The 22,333-nt window shown below is 55.0% G+C and overlaps 1 protein-coding gene across 1 annotated transcript in view; it reads right to left on the bottom strand.

The window, feature by feature from the left end:
* The window catches only part of PODXL (podocalyxin like), a 48,451-nt gene extending 26,129 nt beyond the window's left edge, over nucleotides 1-22,322 (bottom strand). The window contains exon 1 of the mRNA XM_029923287.1: nucleotides 22,029-22,322. Coding sequence (XP_029779147.1) covers nucleotides 22,029-22,101 — 73 coding nt within the window. The 5' untranslated portion in view covers nucleotides 22,102-22,322. The remainder of the gene's footprint in view (nucleotides 1-22,028) is intronic.
* Between the last annotated feature and the right edge of the window lie 11 nt (nucleotides 22,323-22,333).

Raw genomic sequence — 22,333 nt, 5'->3', positions numbered from 1 at the left:
GGCGCACCCCGCCCCGCAGCGGGACCGGGTCAGGTGCGGAGAGCCCTTTGACCCGGGAGTCGGGGTGCGGCCGGAAAGGGGGCCGCCCCCTTGTCCGTCACACAAGGCACGTTCGTGGGGAACCTGGCGCTAAACCATTCGTAGACGACCTGCTTCTGGGTCGGGGTTTCGTACGTAGCAGAGCAGCTCCCTCGCTGCGATCTATTGAAAGTCAGCCCTCGACACAAGGGTTTGTAAAACACAAAAAAAGAAAAGTAAAGACAAAGAAAAAAAATAAAATAAAAAACAAAAAATAAAAAAAAAAGCTGGGGGGTGGGGGCGGGGAGTGCCCAGTAAAATGGCAGAAGCCAGGCAGGGTAAGCTGGTGTCTTCCCGGGCTGGAGTGATAAAGGAAAGCATACAGACTGGGAATCCACAGAGATCTGAGCTTTCCGATCCTCTAGCTCTGCCTCTGATCCCCCACGAAGCACATCTGGGAAAAGGACAGGATTTCTCAGGTCCCTGCATGTCGGGGCACTTTTCTAAGCATAGCATAGGCAGGTCTGCTTTTGCTGAGGCAACGGAGCCATCCTCACCAGCTGCTGCAGAGGCCGTGCCCTCAGGGCATCCCTTTCCAAGAACTGATCGCCCTCAAAACTCATTTTCCAGTTTGTGCCCACCTGTTCCAAGAGCCTCTCCCTTGCCAGAGCCTGATGCCACCGCAGGTGCAGCCTGCGGGAACTCGGCCTCCTCACATCCCAAACCCGGCTGCCCGTGTGGTCTGGTCTGCGTATTGCCTCCGGGTGGCAGCTGGGAATTACAGATGGGGCGGATGGGGAACTTTGGGGAGCCCAAACTCACACGCCCTCGCTCTATGCCACGCTCATTCCCTTGCGCCCCTCTGGGCTCACCCATGTTATGTCCCCATCTCTGTATTCCACACACACCCCCATTCTATACAGGTCTTTACAAGTCCCCTGTCTCAGCACCAGCTGGTCACCTTCCCTGCTATCTCCCACCTCCTACTCAGCCAAGCACTCACGGCCTCCACCAAGAGGCTCTTCTAGAGTCTGCCTTCTGCCCCAGTGTGGGTCCTGTCCTTGGAGGCTGTTTGCTACATTTGTCCCATCTCTTATAGATGCGTGTCGCTGTGGCTTTAAGAAAGCCAGTCCCTGCTCCCACCCCAGCCCAAAGGGCCTAAGCAGGCCTTGGCTGAGGTTGGGGAGGATGGGGGAGCCTGACCCGGGGGGAACAGTATCAGCAAGGGGCTAGTGGGCAGAGACAGCGGCTAGGAAAGGTCAGAGCTCTGGGCCGGGAGCTCAGGGAGGGGAAGAGGCAGGCTGACCCCCCCTCACCTCCACCAACCGGCTTCAACCTTCTCCTCAGGTCTGCACTTTGTGCCTTGGGTCCTGTATCAGTTTTCTCTGGCTGCCTACAAATCCCCACAAACTGAGTGGTTTAAAACAAGAGAAATGTAGGGGTACCTCGGTCGCTCAGCCAGTGCTGGACTCTCACGGTTCTTGAGTTCGAAACTGAAGCCTGCTTCAGATTCTGTGTCTCCTTCTCTCTCTGCCCCTCCCCAACTCCCTCCCTCCCTCTCTCTCCCTCTCTCTCTCTCTCTCTCTCTCTCAAATAAATAAGCATTAAATAAGAAAACAGAGGAATGGACCCTGTCACGGTTCTGGTGGCCCTCTGGAGCTTCCGAGGGGGACCCTTCCCAGCTGCTCTAGCCTCGAGGGGGCCATGGGCCAGTCTCCACCACCTCACTTCCCGGTCTCTTATAAGGAAACCTGTCATTGGCTTTAGGGCCCACCTGGATAACCTCACGTCAAGATCCTTAGCTGCTTACTAGTTACATCTGCAAAGACTTTGTCCAAATACGGTGATGAGGACAGGTTTGAGGATTTAAAGTTGATTTTTTTTTTTTTTTGCAGGGCCGGTGGGGAGCAGGTAAGTATGGTATTTTTCTTTTCTTTTTAATTTTTTTTATGCTTTTTGTTTATTTTTGAGAGACAGAGAGAGACATTGTGAGCAGGGGAGGGCCAGAGAGCAGGAGATACAGAATCCTAAGCAGGCTCCAGGCTCTGAGCTAGCTGTCAGCACAGAGCCTGATGCGGGGCTCGAAGCCACAAACCGTGAGATCATCACCTGAGCCGAAGCCGGACGCTTAACGACTGAGCCACCCAGGCACCCCAGTATGGTATTTTTCAGCCTGCCACAGGTCCCCATCTGAAAAACAGCGATCATGACCTCTGGGGCTGTTCTCTGCACCCCGCCGCCAACAGCCCACTGCTTGGGCTTCGGGCCCCAAAATGCACCTGCTCAACTTCCCTGGCATAAGGGGTGCTATGGACTGACCAGCTGTGTCCCCACACCCCAAAGTCACTGGTTGAAGCCCTACCCCTCAATGGGAGGGTATGAGGGGGCCTCTGGGAGGCGCCGAGAGTTAGATGGGGTCATGAGGCTGGGGCCCCCAGGTGGGAGCAATGTCCTTACAAGAAGAAGAGGCCACAGCCTCGCCTCTTTTTGGCAGTGAGGACACATAAAAGATGGCCTGGCATACAAGCCAGGGAAAGGGTCCCCCAACCATGCTGCCGCCCCGGGCTTGGACTTCCCACCTCCAAAACGGTGAGGAATAAATGTCCGGTGCTTAGGCACCCCTAGTCTGCAGAGTTTCACTGGAGCAGCCCGAGTTCGGACGAGGGGCTCGGTTAATCGGGAGACCAGAGCGTGGGAAGGGCCGCTTCAGCTGTCTGGGGAAGGGCAGGTGCCGGCGGCCCTCTCCGCCTGCTCAGATCAAACTGCATGGACACAGGTTCTGGTCCCTCTCCCTGGCCCTCCCCCTGCCCCACTGTGGGCCTGCCTGGTGCCTCTGAACAGGAGGACGGCACCCCGGAGGGCTGTGGGGCCTGGCTCCCCAGGATGGCCTCGCCCAGAGGGGCCCAGGGCCGCCCCCTTGGGGGAGATCATTCCGGCCATTCTGCACATCTAGAATTGTTCTGCCCTTATCAGCTGGCGTCAGCCGGCCTGCCCGGTGCTCGCTCCCAGGGTGGGGCCCCGTCTGGCCCTTTCCCTGGGCAGCGGAGGGATGTGGCTGCCGCTGTCCAGCGCGGGTGGCCCTCAGCCGTGGAGAGGGGCAGGCTTCACGTGGGTAAGCGACGCAGACTTCCCCGATGCAGAGGGCATGTGGCCAGAGGACCTCATCCCACCTCTTTGTCCCCAAGCCCACAACCCTCCCTTCTCCCTTGTCCCCGTCCCCACAGTGTGGCCCAGAGCCTGCGGGGGAGGGGGAGCCGGCTGCAGCCTGCACACATCCCCGCCCTGTCTCACTGTGATCCTCTCCCTTCCCCCCTCCAGGAAAGCAGCACAGGGTGGTGGTGAAGAGCACGTACTCAGGGGGCACCTGGGTGGCCCAACTGGTGAGGCATCTGACTCTTGATTTCAGCTCAGGTCACAGTTCGGGAGTTCAAGCCCCGACTCAGGCTCTACACTGAGCGCTCAGCGGTTACTTAGGATTCTCTCTTTCTCCCTCCCTCTCCCCTGCTCACACTCTCTGTTTCTCTCAAAAATGAATCAATAAACTTTAAGAAAATTAATTTTAGGGCACCTGGGTGGCTCAGACATCTGACTTAGTTCAGGTCATGATCTCACAGTTCGTGAGTTCAAGCCCCACATCGGGCTCTGTGCTGACAGCTCAGTGCCTGGAGCCTGCTTTGGATTCTGTTGTCTCCCTCTCTTTGCCCTCCCCTGCTCACGCTCTGTCTCTGTCTCTCAAAAACTAAATGTTTAAAAAAGTTTTTAAAGAAAGAAAATTAATTTCTATTAAGAAAACAAGAGCACGTTCTCGGGAGCCTGAGCACCTGGATTTCAGGCCCTATCCACCGCACACTGGTTGTGCGCCAGGCAAGGGTCTCAGTTCTCTGTTTTCTCATCTGTCAAAAGCGAAAACGAGGGTAATAATAGTAATCAACTCATACCTAAGTACATAGAGCAGTGAGTGTACCTAGAAAGGTCTCAGTTAATGTTAGAAAGGAGAGGCACCTGGGTGGCTCAGTTGGTTAAGCGTCTGATTTGGCTCAGGTTATGATCTCACAGTCGTGAGTTCGAGCCCCGCATCTGGCTCTGTGCCTGGAGCCTGCTTTGGATTCTGTGTCGTCTCCTCCCTGCCCCTCCCTTGCTCATGCTCTGTCTCTCTCTCAAATTAAACATTTGAAAAATTAAAAAAAAAAAAAAAAGAAAGAAAGAAGTGATTACTCTACTGAGGGAGCCCGGAGTTACGCCCTTGACCACAACTCTCCTGGTTACAGAGCCGCACTGTTCACATGTCTCCCGTCTGGGGGTGTTGACATCTCTACAGGCCTGGACACGGAGGGTGGACACAAGGTGTCGACACAAGGTGTCCTCAGACCCACTGGGTCGCTGCCGAGGTTTCCCAGGGCAGCACGGCCCCTTAGGGGAAGGGGTGGGGGAAGGTGACGGCATCAGGGTGGCTATGGTTAAGCAAATTCCCAGAGGAGGGGAAGGGGTAAGTGGGAATCTTCCTCACCTCCTCAGAGAAGCCTGGGGGAGAGCGGGAGCAGGGGTGAGGGAGGGAGGGGCTATTTTGGCGGCAGCCTCCAGTTCTGCCCTGACAGCAACCCCAGACCACAGCCTCACAGGGAAAGGCTGGGCGGCCTGAGGCTCCCTGGGCTCTGGGACCAGCCTCTGGCGTGAGGGCCCACGTGGTGGGTGGACAGGCACCATCGGGGAGAGACGCCGGGCGTGCCTCTCTCAGGCCTGGCCTTCCTCCTCAGTAAACCAGAACTATATCCCTTCTGCCTCCTTCCCCATCCCACCCTGAGGGGTGTGTGTGAAAACGACGGAGCCTGATAAGTGTCCGACCCCTAAGAAGGTGGGGAGATTAGGGCACCTGGGTGGCCCAGCGGTTAAGCGTCCGACTTCGGCTCAGGTCATGACCTTGTTCATGGGTGTCCAGCTCTGTGGTGACAGCTCAGAGCCTAGAGCCTGCTTCAGATTCTGTGTGTGTGTGTGTGTGTGTGTGTGTGTGTGTGTGTGTGTGTGTGTGTGTCTGCCCGACCCCTGCTCATGCGTGCGCTCTCTCAAAAATAAACATTAAAAAAAATGTTTTTTAAAGAGGGTGGGGAACTCACAAATTAAAATGTACTGACACCCACTGAGGGCCAAGGGCTTTTATGTGGTAGCTCACTTAATGCCAAAAAAACTCCAGAAGTTTCCGATAAGGAACCGAGGTGATCTGTTCAACATCACAGCAAGAGCGAGGTCAGGTGGTTCAGGCCCGCGGCCAACTGAGGACCAGCTTTCTCTCCAGGGCGCCCCGTGGTGCTGACTTGGACTGCTACTCGGCCCAAGGCCGAGGCCACCACTCGGGCAAGCCACTTCCCTCTCAGGCCTTGCTTTCCATTTGTAGAATGGGGACATTAAGACACAGTAACGTGGAACAGGGGTTATTAGCAAGCTTTCTCTGTAAAGGGCCCAGGCGTAAATATTTCAGCCCTTACAGGCTTCAGCCGCACCGTAGCCGGAAAATGCACCACAGAAGAGTATGAGTACATGGGTGTGGCCGCGTCCCAATAAAACTTTATTGACAAATGCAGGCACCTGAGCTGAAGTGTGCAGACCCCTGCCCGGTGTATGTGAGCCTCCTGGCGCTGGGCTGGGCGCCTGGGGTTTTTATCCAGCTGTGGCCCTCAGTCTGTGATTTCCCACAAGGACCCAGCGAGAGCCACCTGTACCAACAGACACACTGGGGCGCCTATGTGGCTCAGTCAGTTAAGCATCGATTTCAGCTCAGGTCATGATCTCACGGTTTGTGGGTTCGAGTCCTGCGTCGGGCTCTGTGCTGACGGCTCTGAGCGTGAAGCCTGCTTCGGATTCTGTCTCCCTCTCTCTCTCTCTCTGCCTCTCCCCCACTCATGCTCTGTTTCTCTCTGTCTCTATAATAAATAAATATAAAAAATTGGGGGGGTTACATACAACCAGAGAACTGTGCCCATCACAAGTGCCAACGGAGCACACGTCGTACCCAGATCACAGAGCAGGACGCACGATCCTGAAAACCCACCATCTTCCCTTCCCTTCACTCTCCATCCCTTCATTCTCTTCTGACTTAAACACCACGGGCTAACGGTGTGCCTGTCAATGGCATCGCACACTGCTGACGTTTAGGTCTGGCTTCCTTCCCTTGGTATTTTATTTGTACGATTCATCCTTCTCGTGGCGCGGCGCTGTGGACCGTTCTCTGTTGTGTGGACGTCCCACAACGTACTCACTGCACTGACGGGCACATTCGGGTGGCTCCCAGCACAGGGCCACTTCTCGGGAACCTGTGTCTGCACTTCTCGCAGCTCCACGTGGAGCCTGGGAGGCTGAGCTGTGTGGCCAGGGCAGTGCGGGTCGGGGGACCCACAGACCTAGCCCCAGGCCCCATTCCTGAGCTTCCACGACCCCCAGACGGAATCTCCAGCCACCCCACTCAGCGTGGTTATCCCAGACCCATGCCCTGGCCGGCTGGCTGTCACTCAGCCCTGCCTTGCAGGGGCTCTGGGCCACTCTGCCCTCCATTCCCTCCCTGGAGGACCAGCCCCAGGAGGTCTCGGTTTCCATATGATTCAGAGGGGTGGCTCCAATGACCTCTGCCGTCCCTCCTAATGACAATGAGAGGCCAAGCTTGAGGGCACACCCCCACCCCGCCCTCAGCAGAAGCTCTCCAAGTGGGGGTCAGAGGGTGGAGCCCCCCCATCCTGTACAGGACTGAGCTCAGCAGGAAGCTTCTAAATACATTCTTTGGATTACTCATTATTCTAATTCTGTGGCTGAAGACAGAGAGTATGAGAAGAGTCGGAATGCGGTCAACGGTGCCACCCAAGATTGTAGCCCTGCCTCTACCCGGAGCCCCGCTGCCCCTGTCGGGTTCCTCCTCTCTCCACCCACCCAGATGGCCGCGGAGCCACCTGTCACTGCTATTCCTAATGAGGAGCGTGCACACGCTGACCCCTGGAGGTTTGGGGCAGGTGTTTCAGGCTTGGTGTGCGGGCAGCCAGCCTGTCCAGGAAAGGGGCCGGGGCTCTTCCTGAGCTGGAAAGACAGGCTAACCTCCTTAAAACAATACCCTGCCCAGGGCCTCCTAATCCCTTCAGCTGCTGCAGACCATGTGAATCTGTCTGACCAGGCAGCATGCCCAGGAGCCGCCAGCCCCCTGGCCTGGGCGCCAGCAGGGGTGATGCTGGCCAGCTGAGCTCACCAGGGCCAGGAAGGGCTCCGTGCAGGGGTCAGGACAACAGGGGGGCACCTGGGGAGGAAATGGAGTGCCCTATGGCCTGCCTTTAGTATCGGATTCAAGCACCCCGTGTATGATGCACATAAAGAGCGAGCTCTAGGGTGTGAGCCCGAGGTGTCTGGAGCCTCGGCAGCCAAGGGAGAGAGAGCTACCTTGGAACAAAGTGAACCCTTAAAAAACCGTATCGGCTCTGGGGGGGGGGGCGTCAAAATACTCCACACCTGCAGAGGGGCAGGTCTGGCTGGATGGGAAGCCAGGCTGACAATGTTGCCAACACCCTACTGCGTGCTGGGATGTATGCCTCGAGGCTGGGAAGGGGAGGGGCGAGGGGGGCAGGGCACTGAGCATCCCCCTGGGCTTGTGTCAGGTCTGAGACCTCGGGGCACAAGTGCTTCTTCCCTCTGCACACAGTGGCATTTTCTACAAAGCCACCCATCCAAACCCGTTTACTGTCTCACCCTTAAGCTTTTATCTAGCACTTACTGGGGTCTTCTCACACGGGCCAGATGCTGAACTGAACTGTGTCTCCCACAGCCTCTGGGAAGGTCCCATCAGTGTGCTCTCTGCATAGCAGACTGGGGACTGGCGATGGGGCCTCGGGGGCAGGAGCAGATTTAGCCAGGGCTGTCCACGGAGGTGCGCGCCCATGACCATGAACCACCACTGTACCGGACTCAGCAACTCTGCAACTGACCCCACCGCCTCCCCGGGAACACCTACTATTCTCTAAACCCTCTCGGGCACATGCTTGGAGGCCAGCTCTTCCCTCGGGGGGCCGGTCCAAAAACAACCTTGGGAAATATTTTTCTGAGGGAGCCGTTGTCATTCCCACGCCACCTTCCCAAAGCCATGAAAATAACCAGATGTGCGTGGGGTTTCTCCACCGCCCTTGGAAACCTCCACCAGGGACCCGTCTCCGCTCCAGGCTGAAAACAAACAAGGGCCAGAAGCCAGAGGGAAGTCCCGAATAGAAAAGGTGGGAGAGTGGCCTCTGTGAGCAGAAAGTTCTGTGAAACGAGGCCTGTGCACTTCCCTGGGAATGACCAGTTTCCGCCTGCTGGAAGCTGGAGGTGAAGGCAACAAGCACAGCCTTCCAAATTTCCAAACTTTTTTTTCTGTCCTGGAGAGGATTCTCCCCCTTCCAGGAATACCACCTGCATCCTTCTTGCTGCAGAATAATCCACATTAGCACACACTGCCCAGATGAAATGTGTCTGCTGGGGGGAGGGGGGGCGCTAAGGCCCAGCAGCTGGCTCCCCAGCCAAAACCCCCACTGTCTCTGCAAAGCACATTAAAAATAAAGCCAAAGGGTGCCTGGGTGGCTCAGTCAGTTAAGCGTCCAATCTCGATTTCAGCTCACGTCATGATCTCAGGGTCACGAGATCGAGCCCTGTGTCAGGGCTCAAGATTCTTTCTCCCACTCCCTTTGCCCCTCCCCCCGTTTGCTCATGCTCCCATGCTTGCTCTAATTTAAAAAAAAAATTTTTTTTAACCTAAACTCCATCACCCAAGACTATGCTTGGCTGTAAGAAATAGGGGGGAAAACATGACTACTCGGCTGTTAAGCTCAAAGTCTAAACTTCTTTCGGGGCGCCTGGGTGGCTCAGTCAGTCGGTTAAGCAACTGACTTTGGCTCAGGTCGTATCACAGTTCGTGGGTTTGAGCCCTGCGTCGGGCTCTGTGCTGACAGCTCAGAGCCTGGAGCCTGCTTTGGATTCTGTGTCTCCCTCTCTTTCTCTCTGCCCCTCACCTGTTCATGCTCCCTGTCTCCCTCTCTCTCTCTCTCAAAATTGAATAAACATTTAAAAAAAATTTTCTTTAATCTAGACTTGTTTGGTGTTTAAAGACCAAGGCGATCTGCCTGCAGGTGGGGACTAGGGGTCTGGTGGGAGTACCGCTTAAAGAAAACAAACAAACCTTGTAAATGAATACAGCTAAACAATTGAGGGCTGGCTCTCTTGTCCCCCCCAGCTCTGCCCCCGACCCCTGCCAAGGCCTGTGGTGGGGGGAAAGTTAAGTTAAAAGCCACGTTCCTTTTAAACAAAGCCAAGTTGTCCCCTGTGTCTGAGATGTGAGAGCTGGTCAAGGAAGGGTGGCTTCCTATGGCGCCGCCTCGGGAAGTGAATCAGGAATCCCAGAGCCAGGCTGCTTGGAGCCAGGTGTCCAAGCCGCTGAAAAATTCGTCCCCTAAAAGTAGTCGAGGAGGTTTAATGGTATCAGAGGGGGGAACGGAAGGTGTGTGTGCACGCACACACAGTGATTTCATTGCTCTTTTCAGAAGAAACTTAGAGCAAAATGGAATGTTTCCCTCTGAAAACTTTCCAGGTCAGGAAAGAGGGTCAGGCTTTGCTTTAGGTCACACAAGAGTGAAACCCAAGTCAGACTTGGGGCTCCCAAAAGGGTGGAGGCAGGGGGAGAGCCAGCCCCGACCCTGTGGCTTCCCATGCTCCCATCCCCCCTTTCTTTCTCGACGCTCTTTATTGTGTCAGGAGTCCTGCTACCACGCAAGGTGGGTACAGATGGCCAGGCCAAGTTCATCTGCCCACTCCCACGCCCAGGGCACTAAGTCATACCTAAGTTGGAAGGCGCTGGCTGAAACCTCAAGACCGCAGACTCAGCTTGTACCTTGGTGATTAACCACCATCCTCCCACCTCGGGTGTCCCGTCTGGAAAGTGGGTGCAATCCTCTGGAGAGTGGCACAACCCAAGGCCACAGGACCTCGGAGCTACTAGCCCCAGAGACCGGTGCCTCTCTCATCTTCCCTTACAGATGGGGCTCTGCTTTCACAGTAATGACATCATGCCTAAAGATGCAACCGGAAACGGAGCTGTCGTCCACCCCTCAGCTGAGGAAGCAGCTGAGGAAGCAGAGGCCAGAGAGGCAGTGAGCTACCGAGCAGCCGGGGCCAACGTGTGGCTGAGTCCGCGGCGGCTGGGTACCTCCCTGGCTCCAGAAGTCACGCAGACATCACCGTCCTCCACGTGCCTGGGTCATGACATCAGAACCAACTTCATCCCACCCCCAGGAGAAATAGGCAAACAGATGGTCAAGAGTTCTGGGCACCAGGGCACACCTTCTTTGCTTTCTAGAACTTTGTGGCCCACCTCCCAAGGCAGGTGCTCTACCCCGGGGGTCGCATACGCCCCTATGCTCCTGGTTCTGGCCCCCGTTTCCCCTCCGACCACTGGACAGGGGAGGAGGCAGCTGAACTGTAGGAAGACGAAGAGGAGGAGGGCCTAGGCGAGCTGAACCCTGGGAGCTCCCCACCCCTGTCAGGACGCCACAGACACACACACCCTCCCTCTCCCACCTCCAGCCACTCCCAGTGACTGCCCAGTCTGGGCCTGCCACCCCCAACCCCCTCCATCACGGATACATCCACACACTGGAACCCAGGCTGTTGTGCTCACAGTTCCTGGGACCTTTCAGACCACTGCACAGGAGGGTCAGCCCCTTCCACAGATGAGAAAACTGAGGCCCACACGGAAGACTCCTGGCCCCAGAGGGAGGGACCATCTTCCTCTTAGAAACCCATTTTCTTTTTTCCCTGCTCTTTATTCAACACTCAACACAGGACCAACCTTCACCAGGTATCTGCTCCATGCCTGTTGTCACTCCCCATTCACGTGGACACACAAAGTACTTACATCAACCAAAGCTTAATTAACTTACATCCAGCCAGCACTGCCCCAGTGGCTCCCCTGGGCAATGTCGCTTTGTCCTATAGCTATGGCTGGTGTGTGGCCATGACTGCCCGAGGGCGCCCATGGAATTCAGAGATGGGATATTGTGCGGTCAGGACCAGCCTTCCAGAGTCTCCCCGGGGCCTGGGAGTAAAGCCAAAGTGTTTTTCCAGCCAAGGGCAACCTCCTGGGATGCCGAGGGGAGAGTGAGAGCCTGTGGACCAGCTCCCACCCTCCCCTCCCCAGGAGCCAGCTGTCCACAGCACGTGCCCTCTGATGTCCACTGTGGCCACTGAGAAGCTGAAAACGAGAATGACCTCAGGGTGAGAAGTAGTTCCGTGTGGGGTTCCGGGATCTCCAGATGCGGTGGCCTGGCCAGGAGAAGGGGACGTGCTGGGGACGGGGCTCAGAGCACAGGGCTGCCACGTGCACAGGCTGAGAGCCAGACACACTCTACTCAGGAGCGCCCCCTGTGCCTGGGGAGGGGAGCTACCTCTGCCTGAGCAAGGGACCCCACGCTGTGAGGATACGAGATGTGCTGGCAGCAGCTCAGAAAGCACAGGCAAGCTGGGGACCCCTTCAAACAAGAGTCCCCGCCTTTCCACCATTTGGCTCCCTGACTTCCAGAAAAATGAGAGCCTGAAGGTGGAGAAGCTCCGGGTCAACCAGGGCTGAGGACAAAGCGACACTGCCCAGGGGAGCCACGGGGGCAGTGCCAGCTGGCAGCATGGCCTTGGGAATCCCCTTACCCAAGCCCCCGGGACAGGGGGACAGCCTCGGACTGAATTTAAAACAGAAACTGTGATGCTGTCAGGAACAGGGACACAAAGCGGCAGGAGTAGAGGCACAACAGGAAAAAAGCAGCCAGAATCAACCAGCAAGCCACGATTGTCCCCATCTGAGTGAAAAGCTCAACCATCAAAACCACACCCGCCCACAATTTTCTTAGTAACGCCTTCAACTCCTATCTGAGAAACACCACTGTTATTTATTAAGTACGCATGCGGGGCCACCAGCCTGGAATGGAATCTGTTCCCTACACAGATGCTGGTATGAGCAGCTTTTCTTCTGGCCACGAGCTTCTACAAATCCCCCCAGGAAGGAGGGTCCTGTAAGGCTAGATGTCCATTTCCAGAAGGTCCTGCTTTAGCAAAGCTCCAGACTGGACACACACACCAGTGGTCCAGGTCTTCACATAGGACTGCGCAGGGTCTAGCCCTGAGTCACACGGCCCTGGCCACCTCTTTGTCCTGGGCAAACTGGGTAGGCGCTCCCCCTACCTTCAGGTCAGAATTTCCCCCACCAGATGCAGGGAGGTGCTGCAAAAAAGGAGGAGAGACGCCTGGGTGGCTCCGTTGGTTAAGCGTCTGGCTTCGGCTCAGGTCATGATCTCATGGTTCATGGGTTCGAGCCCTGCGTCGGGCTCTGTGCTGACAGCTCAGAGCCTGGAGCCTGTCTTCAGATTCTGTGTCTCCTTCTCTCTCTGACCCTCCCCTGCTAGCACTGTCTCTGTCTCTCAAAAATAAATAAAAAACAAAAAATAGGGGTGCCTGGGTGGCTCAGTCGGTTAAGCCTCTGACTTCAGCTCAGGTCAGATCTCACGTCCGTGGGTTCGAGCCCCGCATCAGCTGACAGCTAGCTCAGAGCCTGGAGCCTGCTTCCGGTTCTGTGTCTCCTTCTCTCTCTGCCCCTCCCCCTCTTATGCTCTGTCTCTCTCTGTATCAAAAATAAATAAAACATTTTAAAAAATTATAAATAAATAAATAACAAAAAATAAATTAAAAAATAAAAAGGAGGAGGAAAGGTTGTTCCCATGGTTAAGGCACATTTGGAGGATGCTAAATTAAGCACAGGCTAGTTAGTAAGGGGCATCTGGGAGCATTTAGGATCATAATATGCACTGACTTTCCAAGAAGGGGAATTGAGTCGGCAGCTTTTTTTCCGAACTTTTTGGATCGTGCATCTCTTTTATTCCTGACACACTTTCTATTCATTTGTCAAACATTTACGGAGAGAACTCTTACTATCTCGAGGACTCTTCGGGCACAGTGTGAGACCCAGCTGTGTCTCACCTTTGGGAGGAGATACTGAGTTCTCTGGTGTTGCTGCCAATTGCTTCCCCTCCCTGAAGGGGAGTGCAGAGACGCTAGGAAGACCTCCACCATGTTCTTGTTGCCTGGTTTGGCTGGTGCCATGGTGACTTTGGTGCTGGGGTCGGGGAGGGTTGGAGGAAGAGGAAGGAAGCTATTCAAAGGGTGATACTCAGATCTGTGGCCTGCACGGGGGCAGTGGAGAAAGAGCAGCCAGAGGGACACTGATCCAGAAAAGGAGCGGTAGGATGTGACCCTCTGTTTCACGATGTGATGGCCAGAACCTCAGGGGGCTCTGAAATCAAAGTCTTGGTGACTTCAGGAAAGCCTCTTTGACTTGTAGCCTAAAGTGAAAAGGCAGTGTCCTGAGAAATGCAGTGAGAAGCACCGGGTGGGAACCAGGAACTGGGGGCGGGGGGTGGGGTGGGGTGAGGTGCAGGGTCTGATCACACCTCACGCTGGGCTAGCCAATAAAAGAAGTCAAACCAAAATGTGTCAGGCATACCACCAGTGTGATTGTATGGAACCCACACTTGTAGAGGAAGGCATTATACCCAGTTCACAGTAAGGGAAACAGAGGCCAAGGAACAAGTCTGGAACCACAAGCCTACCAAGTGCCAAAGCCCAGACTAAACTCCTCGCTTCTAACTTCAAAGCCTGGCACATCATGTCGGGAGATTTCAAGGTTTCTCCTCTTTGACAGCAGGATTTTTTCTCAAAGGAATTCTTATGTGGAGACCTACTCCTCAGAACAGATAAAAACAGAGCTGCGCAAAGTGGGATGGGATGCAAAGTCCCCCCCAATTGGGCTTCTCTTAGCTTTCCCCTCTCGGTATACACCCCAACCCCTTGGCGGTCCCCGGGCAGCTCCACAGGGGACCTCCACCAGGTCTGAAAGCCACTGGCGTCAGCTGCTGCTCTCAGGAGTGTCCATGGACCAAATATTTATATTATTTTTTAAATTTTTTTAATGTTTATTTATTTTTGAGGGAGAGACAGTGTGAGCAGGGGAGGGGCAGAGACAGAGGAAGACACAGAATCCAAAGCAGGCTCCAGGCTCTGAGCTGTCGGCACAGAGCCTGACACAGGGCTCGAAGCCATGAGCCATGAGATCATGACCTGAGCTGAAGTCAGATGCTTAACCGACTGAGCCACCCGGGCACCCCATGGACCACACATTTAAGACAGTACTTCCCTCAGTCGCATACTTGCCCTGCTGAGCTGGGGAGGGGAGGATAGGATAGAGAAATACTTCTTTTCCATTCAAAGGACAGTCAGGGAAAGGAGGTCCCCCAGTACCAGCTCTGGAGGAAGTCGTGCCCAGCAATAGTCCCCGGGGCACTTAATTCAGCTCAAGGCTTGGGAGCCCAAGTGAGAAGAAGCCATGTTTCTTTGTGCAGGACAAGGAAAACCCCCATCAGTACACCAGAAGCTGGGGCTACAAAAAGACAACGGATAAGCTAAAAATGGCTCAGACAGAGCAGGGGCAAAGCCCTAGGACATGGCGGACAACTACTGAGTTTCACACAAGGAGAGTCGATCTGACTGGCAAGACGAGGTTTGAGGGCAGAGCAGAGGAACCCAAGGTGTTTAGGCACTTAGTCTGTGGTAGTATTTGCCAGTGACCTACTCCAACATCCATTCTTTGTGACTTCTTTACAACGGAACTGCTGATCTCTGCTTACGCATATATATGGGTACCCGAAATAAAAAGTACTCTTCCCTAAGGAAAGTATTCTTCCCTGCTTCCCTTGCAGCTAGGTGTGGCCACAGAACCTAGTTCTGTTCAACAAATGTAACTGAAAGTGTTGTACACAGATTCTGGCAGGTACCCTTCTTGTTCTTTCCTCCTGAGAGCTGAGGCCCCAGGAGCCATCTTGGACCCTGAGGTGGCATGCTCCTGATGAGAACAGAACCACCATACCAGCCCTCTGACCTTCTCTCACATGAGTGACAGACACGTTCTGTCTTGGTCAGGCCACTATTTGTTAGTTGCTAAGAGCAGCCAAATCAAGTTCTAACAACCAGCAGCCCTAACCTTCAACAGAAGGGTCCTATGGGGGTGGGAGGGGGGGCCAGAAGCAGCCATGAGGCGGCCGCACCTCCCACAGCACCCTTGCCTCCAGGAGTCCAGCTCCACCTTCGTGCCCAGGCCCCCATCCCTTCCAGGTCCTGGGCCAGGCCCACAGGCCACCTGCCTCTCTCCTGGCACCAGGCTAAGCCTTACAAGTGGACAGCACGGAACTAGCAGCCAAGACTTTGAGGTTCTAAGCCAGCTCTGCCACTCATTCATTCATTCATTCACTCATTCACAGTTATTGAATATCTACTATTTCCCATGTACTGTGGCTACAGCACTGAACCACAGAAGACTTTGCCCTCACGGAACTTATAGTCCACTCAGGGGGAGAGACACACAAAGGCAGAAATGAGTACGCGTCAGGTGATAAGCGCTGTGGATAAAATAAACCGAGTAAGGAGAGGAGGGTGGGTTACGCAAGCAGCCCAGAGGCCCTCTCTGAGACAGTGGCTGACAGAAATGAGGGAGTGAGCCACATGGGTATTTGGCAGAAAAGCTGGTTGCGTCACCTACTCCAAGTCCTCAGTGCTATGCCTCAGTTTCCCCTCTCTGGAATGGTTTGTGAGATAAACGCCGTCCGAAGACAACCTCGTGCTACCCTGGCTGAAGACTGTGGCTCTGGGGAGCATACACAAAGCAAGTTAGCATGGGAATCAGACTGGACGGGGACAATGGTCCCCTTGGGCAGCGCTCCATGAATTTCAGGCAAGGGGTGTGAGGCCTGCAAAGTGCCCTCCTCACGAGGGCTGGCCTCCCCAGGGTCCCTTCTATGTTGACCTGAGTCAGAATGCCAAAAGGTTCGCCATCCAACAGTTTGGGCTCCCGGTCAGGCCCTATGCGTCTCCCCGCACCCCAACCTGGGTGCACGGCAAGCCTCAGTCAGCCATTCCTCAGAATTCTCTTCCCCCTAGGCTGAGGCACACAGCCTTCCGGCCACGACAATTGGCGGACAGGGTGCCACCCTGCGCCCTGGCCGTAGGGAAGTTCAAGGTGGCTGACCCGAGGGGGATAAGGCTACAAAGGAAGAGAGGGTGGTGGTGGTTTGTCAGGGAAAGGGGTGGAGACAGACAGAGGATGGGTGGCCGGGAGGCCAAGCGAAGCTGGGGGGTCTGTGCCGGCCATTACTATAGTGGTGCAAGGTGGGGACCACAGCCCAGAGCCAATACGAGGGCTTGGGTGGGGGACAAGTGAGGAGGGCTGAATTTGTACACCAGCAACTGGCAACCCCTCATTCATTTTGACCTCTGGGCTGGATGCGATCATCACCACTGGGGCACACAGGCAATGGGAGACAGACATGTACAGAGGGGCCAGGATGGCAGCCAGCATGGCGCCATGGCAGGGAGAACTTCTAAAGAGCCTGCATCCTGGGTAAGAGAGCAGCTCCCATCTCAGCGCACTGTGAAGGCAAGGGATGGGGAGTGTGGGCACAGAACAGCGTTTCCACCTTCATGAAACTCCTTCTAAAAAGGGTTTTAGGGGCACCTGGGTGGCTCAGTCAGTTAAGCTCTGACTTCGGCTCAGGTTGTGATCTCACAATCTGTGGGTTCGAGCCCCGTGTCAGGCTCTGTGCAGACAGCTCAGAGCCTGGAGCCTGCTTCGCATTCTGTATCTCCCTCTCTCTCTGCTTATTCCCCACTCATGCCCTGTTTCTGTCTCAATAATAAATAAACATTAAAAAAAATTTTTTTTCTTTTTTAAATAAAAAGAGTTTTAATGAGTTTCTCCAGATGCCCCAGAAAGAAATAGCACGGAAAGGCCTGGTCCCATTATTGCACGTCCACATGTATCTCCAGGACGCTGTTGCTAGGAATCACTAGGACTCAGGCAAGTGAACCCACTCCCTGGTCTGCATTCCCTCATCTAAAAAATAAGTGGGTGCAGAGGATGATTTCTGCACAGCTTCCCAGCTCTAGGATTCTGTGTTCTATGATTTTCTGGGTTATTTAGAAGCAGCGTGGAAGTTACCCTTTGCCAACTGAATTCGATTTTGAACAGCCTACTTGTAGGAATCGATGGCAAATGCTTTGCAAACATGAAAGAGGCTCCTTGCAACGGATCTTCTGTGTGGAATCTCTTGAAGGCTTTTCTTAAGAGAAGACCTACAGGAGCGCTTGGGTGGCTCAGTCAGTAAGGTGGTTTAGTGTCCCAAATCTTGATTTCAGCTCAGGTCATGATCTCACTATTGTGAGCTAAAACCCCATATTGGGCTCCACACTGATCATGGAACCTGCTTAAGATCCCCTCTCTCTCTCTCTTTCTCTCAAAAAAAAAAAAAAAAAAGGGGGAGAGAGAAGAGAAAAGAATAAGAGAGAGCAAGAATACCTACAGTCATGAGGCTTGCATGGCCCAGAGTCATAAACCTCGATCTGCCACCTCGTTTAACAAGACCCATGACAAGAGAGAGACTCCATGCAATTCCACCTGTGTTCCTGGGAACGGAACGTGACAGGAAAACCCACCAACTAAGCTCCCAGTCCCACATCATACCCTAAAGGCACAAATAGGAAGTGAGCCCAGAGCTGAGGATGGAGCTCCCTTGGCCTCTCAGGAAGTCTCTAGGCAGGCTGGGGCTCAGGGTGGGCCTGCTGGGCAGGGGACAGGAACAAGAGGGTCATGCTCTTTCTCCAGCACAGAGCTTCTGTTCAGCAAACCTACAGAGGGCTCCCAACGCCCCCCCCCACCCCACAAGGATGTGAAGACCCAAGCTCCCACTAGGGTAGGACCACCTAAATCCCAAACCCCCTCCAAGTGCCGTGAGCTCCTTCCCCCGCCCTCAGGAGTGCACGGCCTTGGGGCCGCCGGTCAGGTCCTGCCAGTTCTGGCTGCTGCAGAAAGAGCCCACTGGCCACCATCCTTGCCCAGGATGTGAGCTGGCCTAGGGCTTCCCTTTCTGAAAGCCTGAAAGCAGGGCCTAGGGCCCCAGCTCCCCTCAGTTGAAAGGTGCAGGTAAAATTTTGAGCACCTGCTCAGTGCCCATTGCTGCTTGGGGCCCTGCATGAAGAGATGAAGGCGCTGTGGCCCCTGTCCTGAAGGGGAGCCCCGCATGCTGAAAGAGACACCCAAACAGACCACGGAGCATAATCCATTTCCATCTAGAAACCAGAGAAGGCTTCTTGGCAGAAAGGATACTGAAGACAGATATTACTCAGGGTTAAATCTCTAGTCTTCCCTGCTCAGAAGAATTCCAACCAGGTGGGAGCCCTGTCCTCTCTCAGCCTCCCAAGGGCAGAGGGATCAAACCCCCACCCTGCGGGAGCCCATCCTCTCCCCTCCAACATGGCCGCCTGGGGAAATGGCAGATGTGGCAGAAAGGACATCCATGCCCCTCTGCCCCACCTCTGTGCCCTGCTGACTGCCAGAGGACGCCCCTCTGCGGGTCGCCACACCCCACAGCTCTGAGGAAACCACCACCTGGTGCCTTTGTGACCTATACCGCTCCCCTTCCCCCTGCTCCCCTACGCCCCCCTTCCCCCTCTCCTCTCCCCACCTCACCTGCTGAGCCCAGTCTGCTCCCAACCCCCATGGCTTGCTCCCTCTTGCCTCAGAGCCAAGTCCAGGCAGGACCAATGCTAAAATCCACCAGGCCCTGACCTCCCATGGAACTTTCTCCCTGGGCTCTGAAAACTCACCTCTCCTCCCCAAAGCCTCCCTGCTGCGCATCCCACCTCAAGAACCCGCACCATGACCCCTAGTCTGGTTCTCCCCTCCAGCCGGCAATTCATTCAGCCCCAGCCAGCCTGCCCCACGCTGACGCTTTTTATCTTAAAATCCCTGTATAAACTCCCACCTCCTTCAGTAAGCTTGGCCTGGGTCACCTACTCACATCTTTTACACATGCCTCCTTCTCCCACACCTCGTGGCCCTAAAGCTTAGTCTTTGCAACTAACCATCAATTCATACCCACAAACAGTAGCAGGATCCTGACACTCAGCTGCCTCACACCAATCAAGTACTCAGTTCATGCGCTTTATTAATCACCACAGGCAGGGCTCCACCACAGCCAGGGCTCCGCAAGCTCTGACCAGCAGGGGGGCACAAGGTGGAGCTCATTCTGTTATCTCCCACCTTCAGAGCATAGCTTTGTTATCATATTACAGTTGGGGAAACCGAGCAAAGAGGTTCACTATTTTTCTATGCTCTCGGGGGTCTATTTGACCCAAGTTTTTTGTGGTTTTTAAAAACATTTTTATTTTTTTTTTATTTTTAAGAGAGAGAGAGAGAGAGACCAAGTGCGAGTGGAGGAGGGGCAGAGAGAGAGGGAGACACTGAACTCAAAGCAGGCTCCAGGCTCTGAGCTGTCAGCACAGAGCTCGACGCGGGGCTCACGAGATCATGACCTGAGCTGAAGTCGGATGCTTAACCGACTGAGCCACTCAGGTGACCCGGAGTGTCTTCCATCACACCAAGGCGCCTCTCCCTTCCCAGGATTCAGAATCACTCCATCACATTGATAACACAACTGAGCCTGTCCTTTGGCAGCTAACGGGGCAGAAACCCCCAGAAATGTTATATAACATGAAACTAGAGGCACTCTCTGCTCTTTTGTTCTATCTGGAAGATACGGGAACCGAGAGGCCCGTAGGTACAGCTTGCCGCCGTGTAGGTCAACTAAATGAGTATCAAACCAAAAGTACTGAAAAGGAGTCCAAAGGACTGTTGGGCCCCTGGTCTTAATGCTCCTTATGCTGTAGGCTGTGTGATTCGCCTGTAATTAAAAGGTAAGCTCTAAAAGGCAAGCTCGAAGGGGACCTGGGAGGGGTAATTCCTTTGTTAAGGAGACTCCACTATAATCCTTTATTGTTCAGAATCTATCCAGCGAGGGGGTGGGGGGGTGAAAGGATCCTTGATGATTGCAGCCCAGGTGGCCAAACCTTTGGAAGGCCAGAGAGATGGAGCAGTCCTTACCGAGGGTACTGAACACCGCATCTGCACCCCTCAGACTTTTCTGCCTCAAGGTATACAAAATAATAATAATAATAATAATAATAATAGGGGCGCCTGGATGGCTCAGTTGGTTGAGTGTCCCACTCTTGATTCCGGCTTGGGTCATGATCTCATGGTTCCTGAGTTTGAGGCTCTGTATGGACGGTGCGGAGCCTGCTTGGGATTCTCTCTCCCTCTCTCTTCTTTCTCTGTCCCTCCCCTGCTTGCTTGCATGCAAAATAAACAAACTTTACTACTACTACTACTAATCCTTTGTGCTTTACGCGTATCAAAGTACTTCCTTTTATCCCTTTATTATATATTGCATTAGCATTTTAGGGATTAAGCACTGGGGCTTGGAAAGGCCCGGAGACTTGCTGGAGGGGGTGGGGGTGTGGTCCTGTTCACCCCATTTGTTTACCATGTATCACGCCTTTACCACGTGCCTTGCCCTGCGCTAGGCTTGAGGAGGGCTTCCTGAAAGAAGCATCATTTCGGGGTAGTGCCCAGATGCCGGGGAAGGCAATCCCAGCCTTGAAGCCAGCAGTAAGTTGGGCTTAGAGCTTCTCATGGGTGGTTCTGGAGCATTTCTTAGTGCAAAACAGCCCCCAGTATCTTCTCACACCTCAGTCTCTTTAGGCTCTGGAGCCCCAGGAGCTAGTCTGTCCCTGCTGACACAGCCCATCTCCCTTCTAGGTGGTGCCATGAGGCTCCCTCCAAAAGGGTGCATCATGGCCCATGCTGAGGTCTGGCTGCTCTGAGAACAGGGCTGGGGAGTGGCCACACTCCATAATCTCAGCCATGCAAGGTGTGCAAATCCGAGGTAACTGCCATCCTCAGGGCTGTTCAGACCACAGGGCCTCAGGGCCACTGGCCACAGGATCTTTACACCTATCGGCCCCGAGACCCAGCCCCCTACCACGAAAGGTCCACACAGTGCAGAGAAGAAGCTGTACAGGCATTCCGTCCCACTCTACCCCTAAGAGTTCAGCCCCAAATGCCAGTGCCTGCCAGCAGCAAGGTCCCTTCCCTCTCTGGGCTGTCACCAAAGTCTTCCTGGCCCTACCTCGGTAGAAGCGCCACCCCCACTCTTTCTTCCAGTAGACATGTGCTCAGACCACAAAGAAATACATCTCCTTCCTGGGGCTGAGCCTCCAGCTGTTCTCAGGGCCTCTGGGACACTTTCTTGGCTGTCTGCTGCCACCCGTCTCCCCCAAAAGGGTATCATTTCTCAGGAGCATCCAAGCTTGTTCCAGGAGACAAGTCCTGTTTATAAAAGTGAGAGGTGAGTGTCTCACCCTCCGGGCTGTGGCCAAAAGGATGCTGTTCCTTTGGCGGCATAGGAAACAAGGATCGTACTCAGCTAGGGGACTCTGAGACTGTGGAAGGTCCACTTACTCCCCTTTTGCCTGTCCCAGCACAGGCTCAGGTGGGCTGAACTGCACACGCTGCTGGGGAAAAAAATCGTCCCTGCAAACGCACAACACATCACCCGCCTGAGCTGTTACTGGAGGCTTGTCACCTGCTTCAGGGACTTCCGCAAGGGCTTCTAGCCTGCTGTTTTGCTGGAATCAACGACTACACAATACCGCTGCTCATCCCCTCCAAAAACGGAGAAAAAAGAGTGACCAGACCTCGAGGGGTCCCGCGAAAACGTTGAGCCTGGCGATGCCCCAACTCCCCGCTCTCTTTGCCCGCAAACCCATTCAGGGCTGTCGCCCCGCGCGGTTTGCCCCAGCACAATCCACCTCCCACTCCACCCGAATGGAGACCAGGGACAATCCGCGCTCGGCCCGGCACCTGCAGTGTTCTCGGGTTCGGAAGGGGCGTAAATGTTTCAAGGTCAGGGCTCGGCGTGTGGACCCTGCGAGAGACGCACACAGGGGCAGCTCCAGGTCCCGCCACGAGGTGCAGCCCGGCCGGGGGCGCGCCGGCACGGTGGGGTCCCGGCGGAGTCCGGGCCACCACTCACCGGTTTCAGAGAGCGACCGTGGCGGCAGCAGCAGCAGCAGCAGCAGCGCGGAGAGCGCCAGCGCGGAGCGCATCGTGTCCTGGCCTCGGGCCGGGAGCAGGTGGCTGCGGGTGCGAGCGTCCGAACAGCGAGAGCGTGGGCGCCGCTCAGGGAGGCCTGGCTGTGGCTCCGGCGGCCGGGTGGTGACCCGGGGCTCCCGAGTCGCGCTCCAGCAGCCCCTCCTCGCGACCGCTGCGGCAGAGCTGGACTAAGGCGCGGAGCCAGGCGGCGGAGCGGCGGGTGGCTGCGTCGCGGGCGGTGTCTGC

The sequence above is a fragment of the Suricata suricatta genome, chromosome 2 (assembly GCF_006229205.1).
Source record: "Suricata suricatta isolate VVHF042 chromosome 2, meerkat_22Aug2017_6uvM2_HiC, whole genome shotgun sequence".
NCBI classification, from domain to species: domain Eukaryota; kingdom Metazoa; phylum Chordata; class Mammalia; order Carnivora; family Herpestidae; genus Suricata; species Suricata suricatta.
Note: the sequence above shows the minus strand (reverse complement) of the source record. Positions and strands in the feature narration are given on the sequence as shown.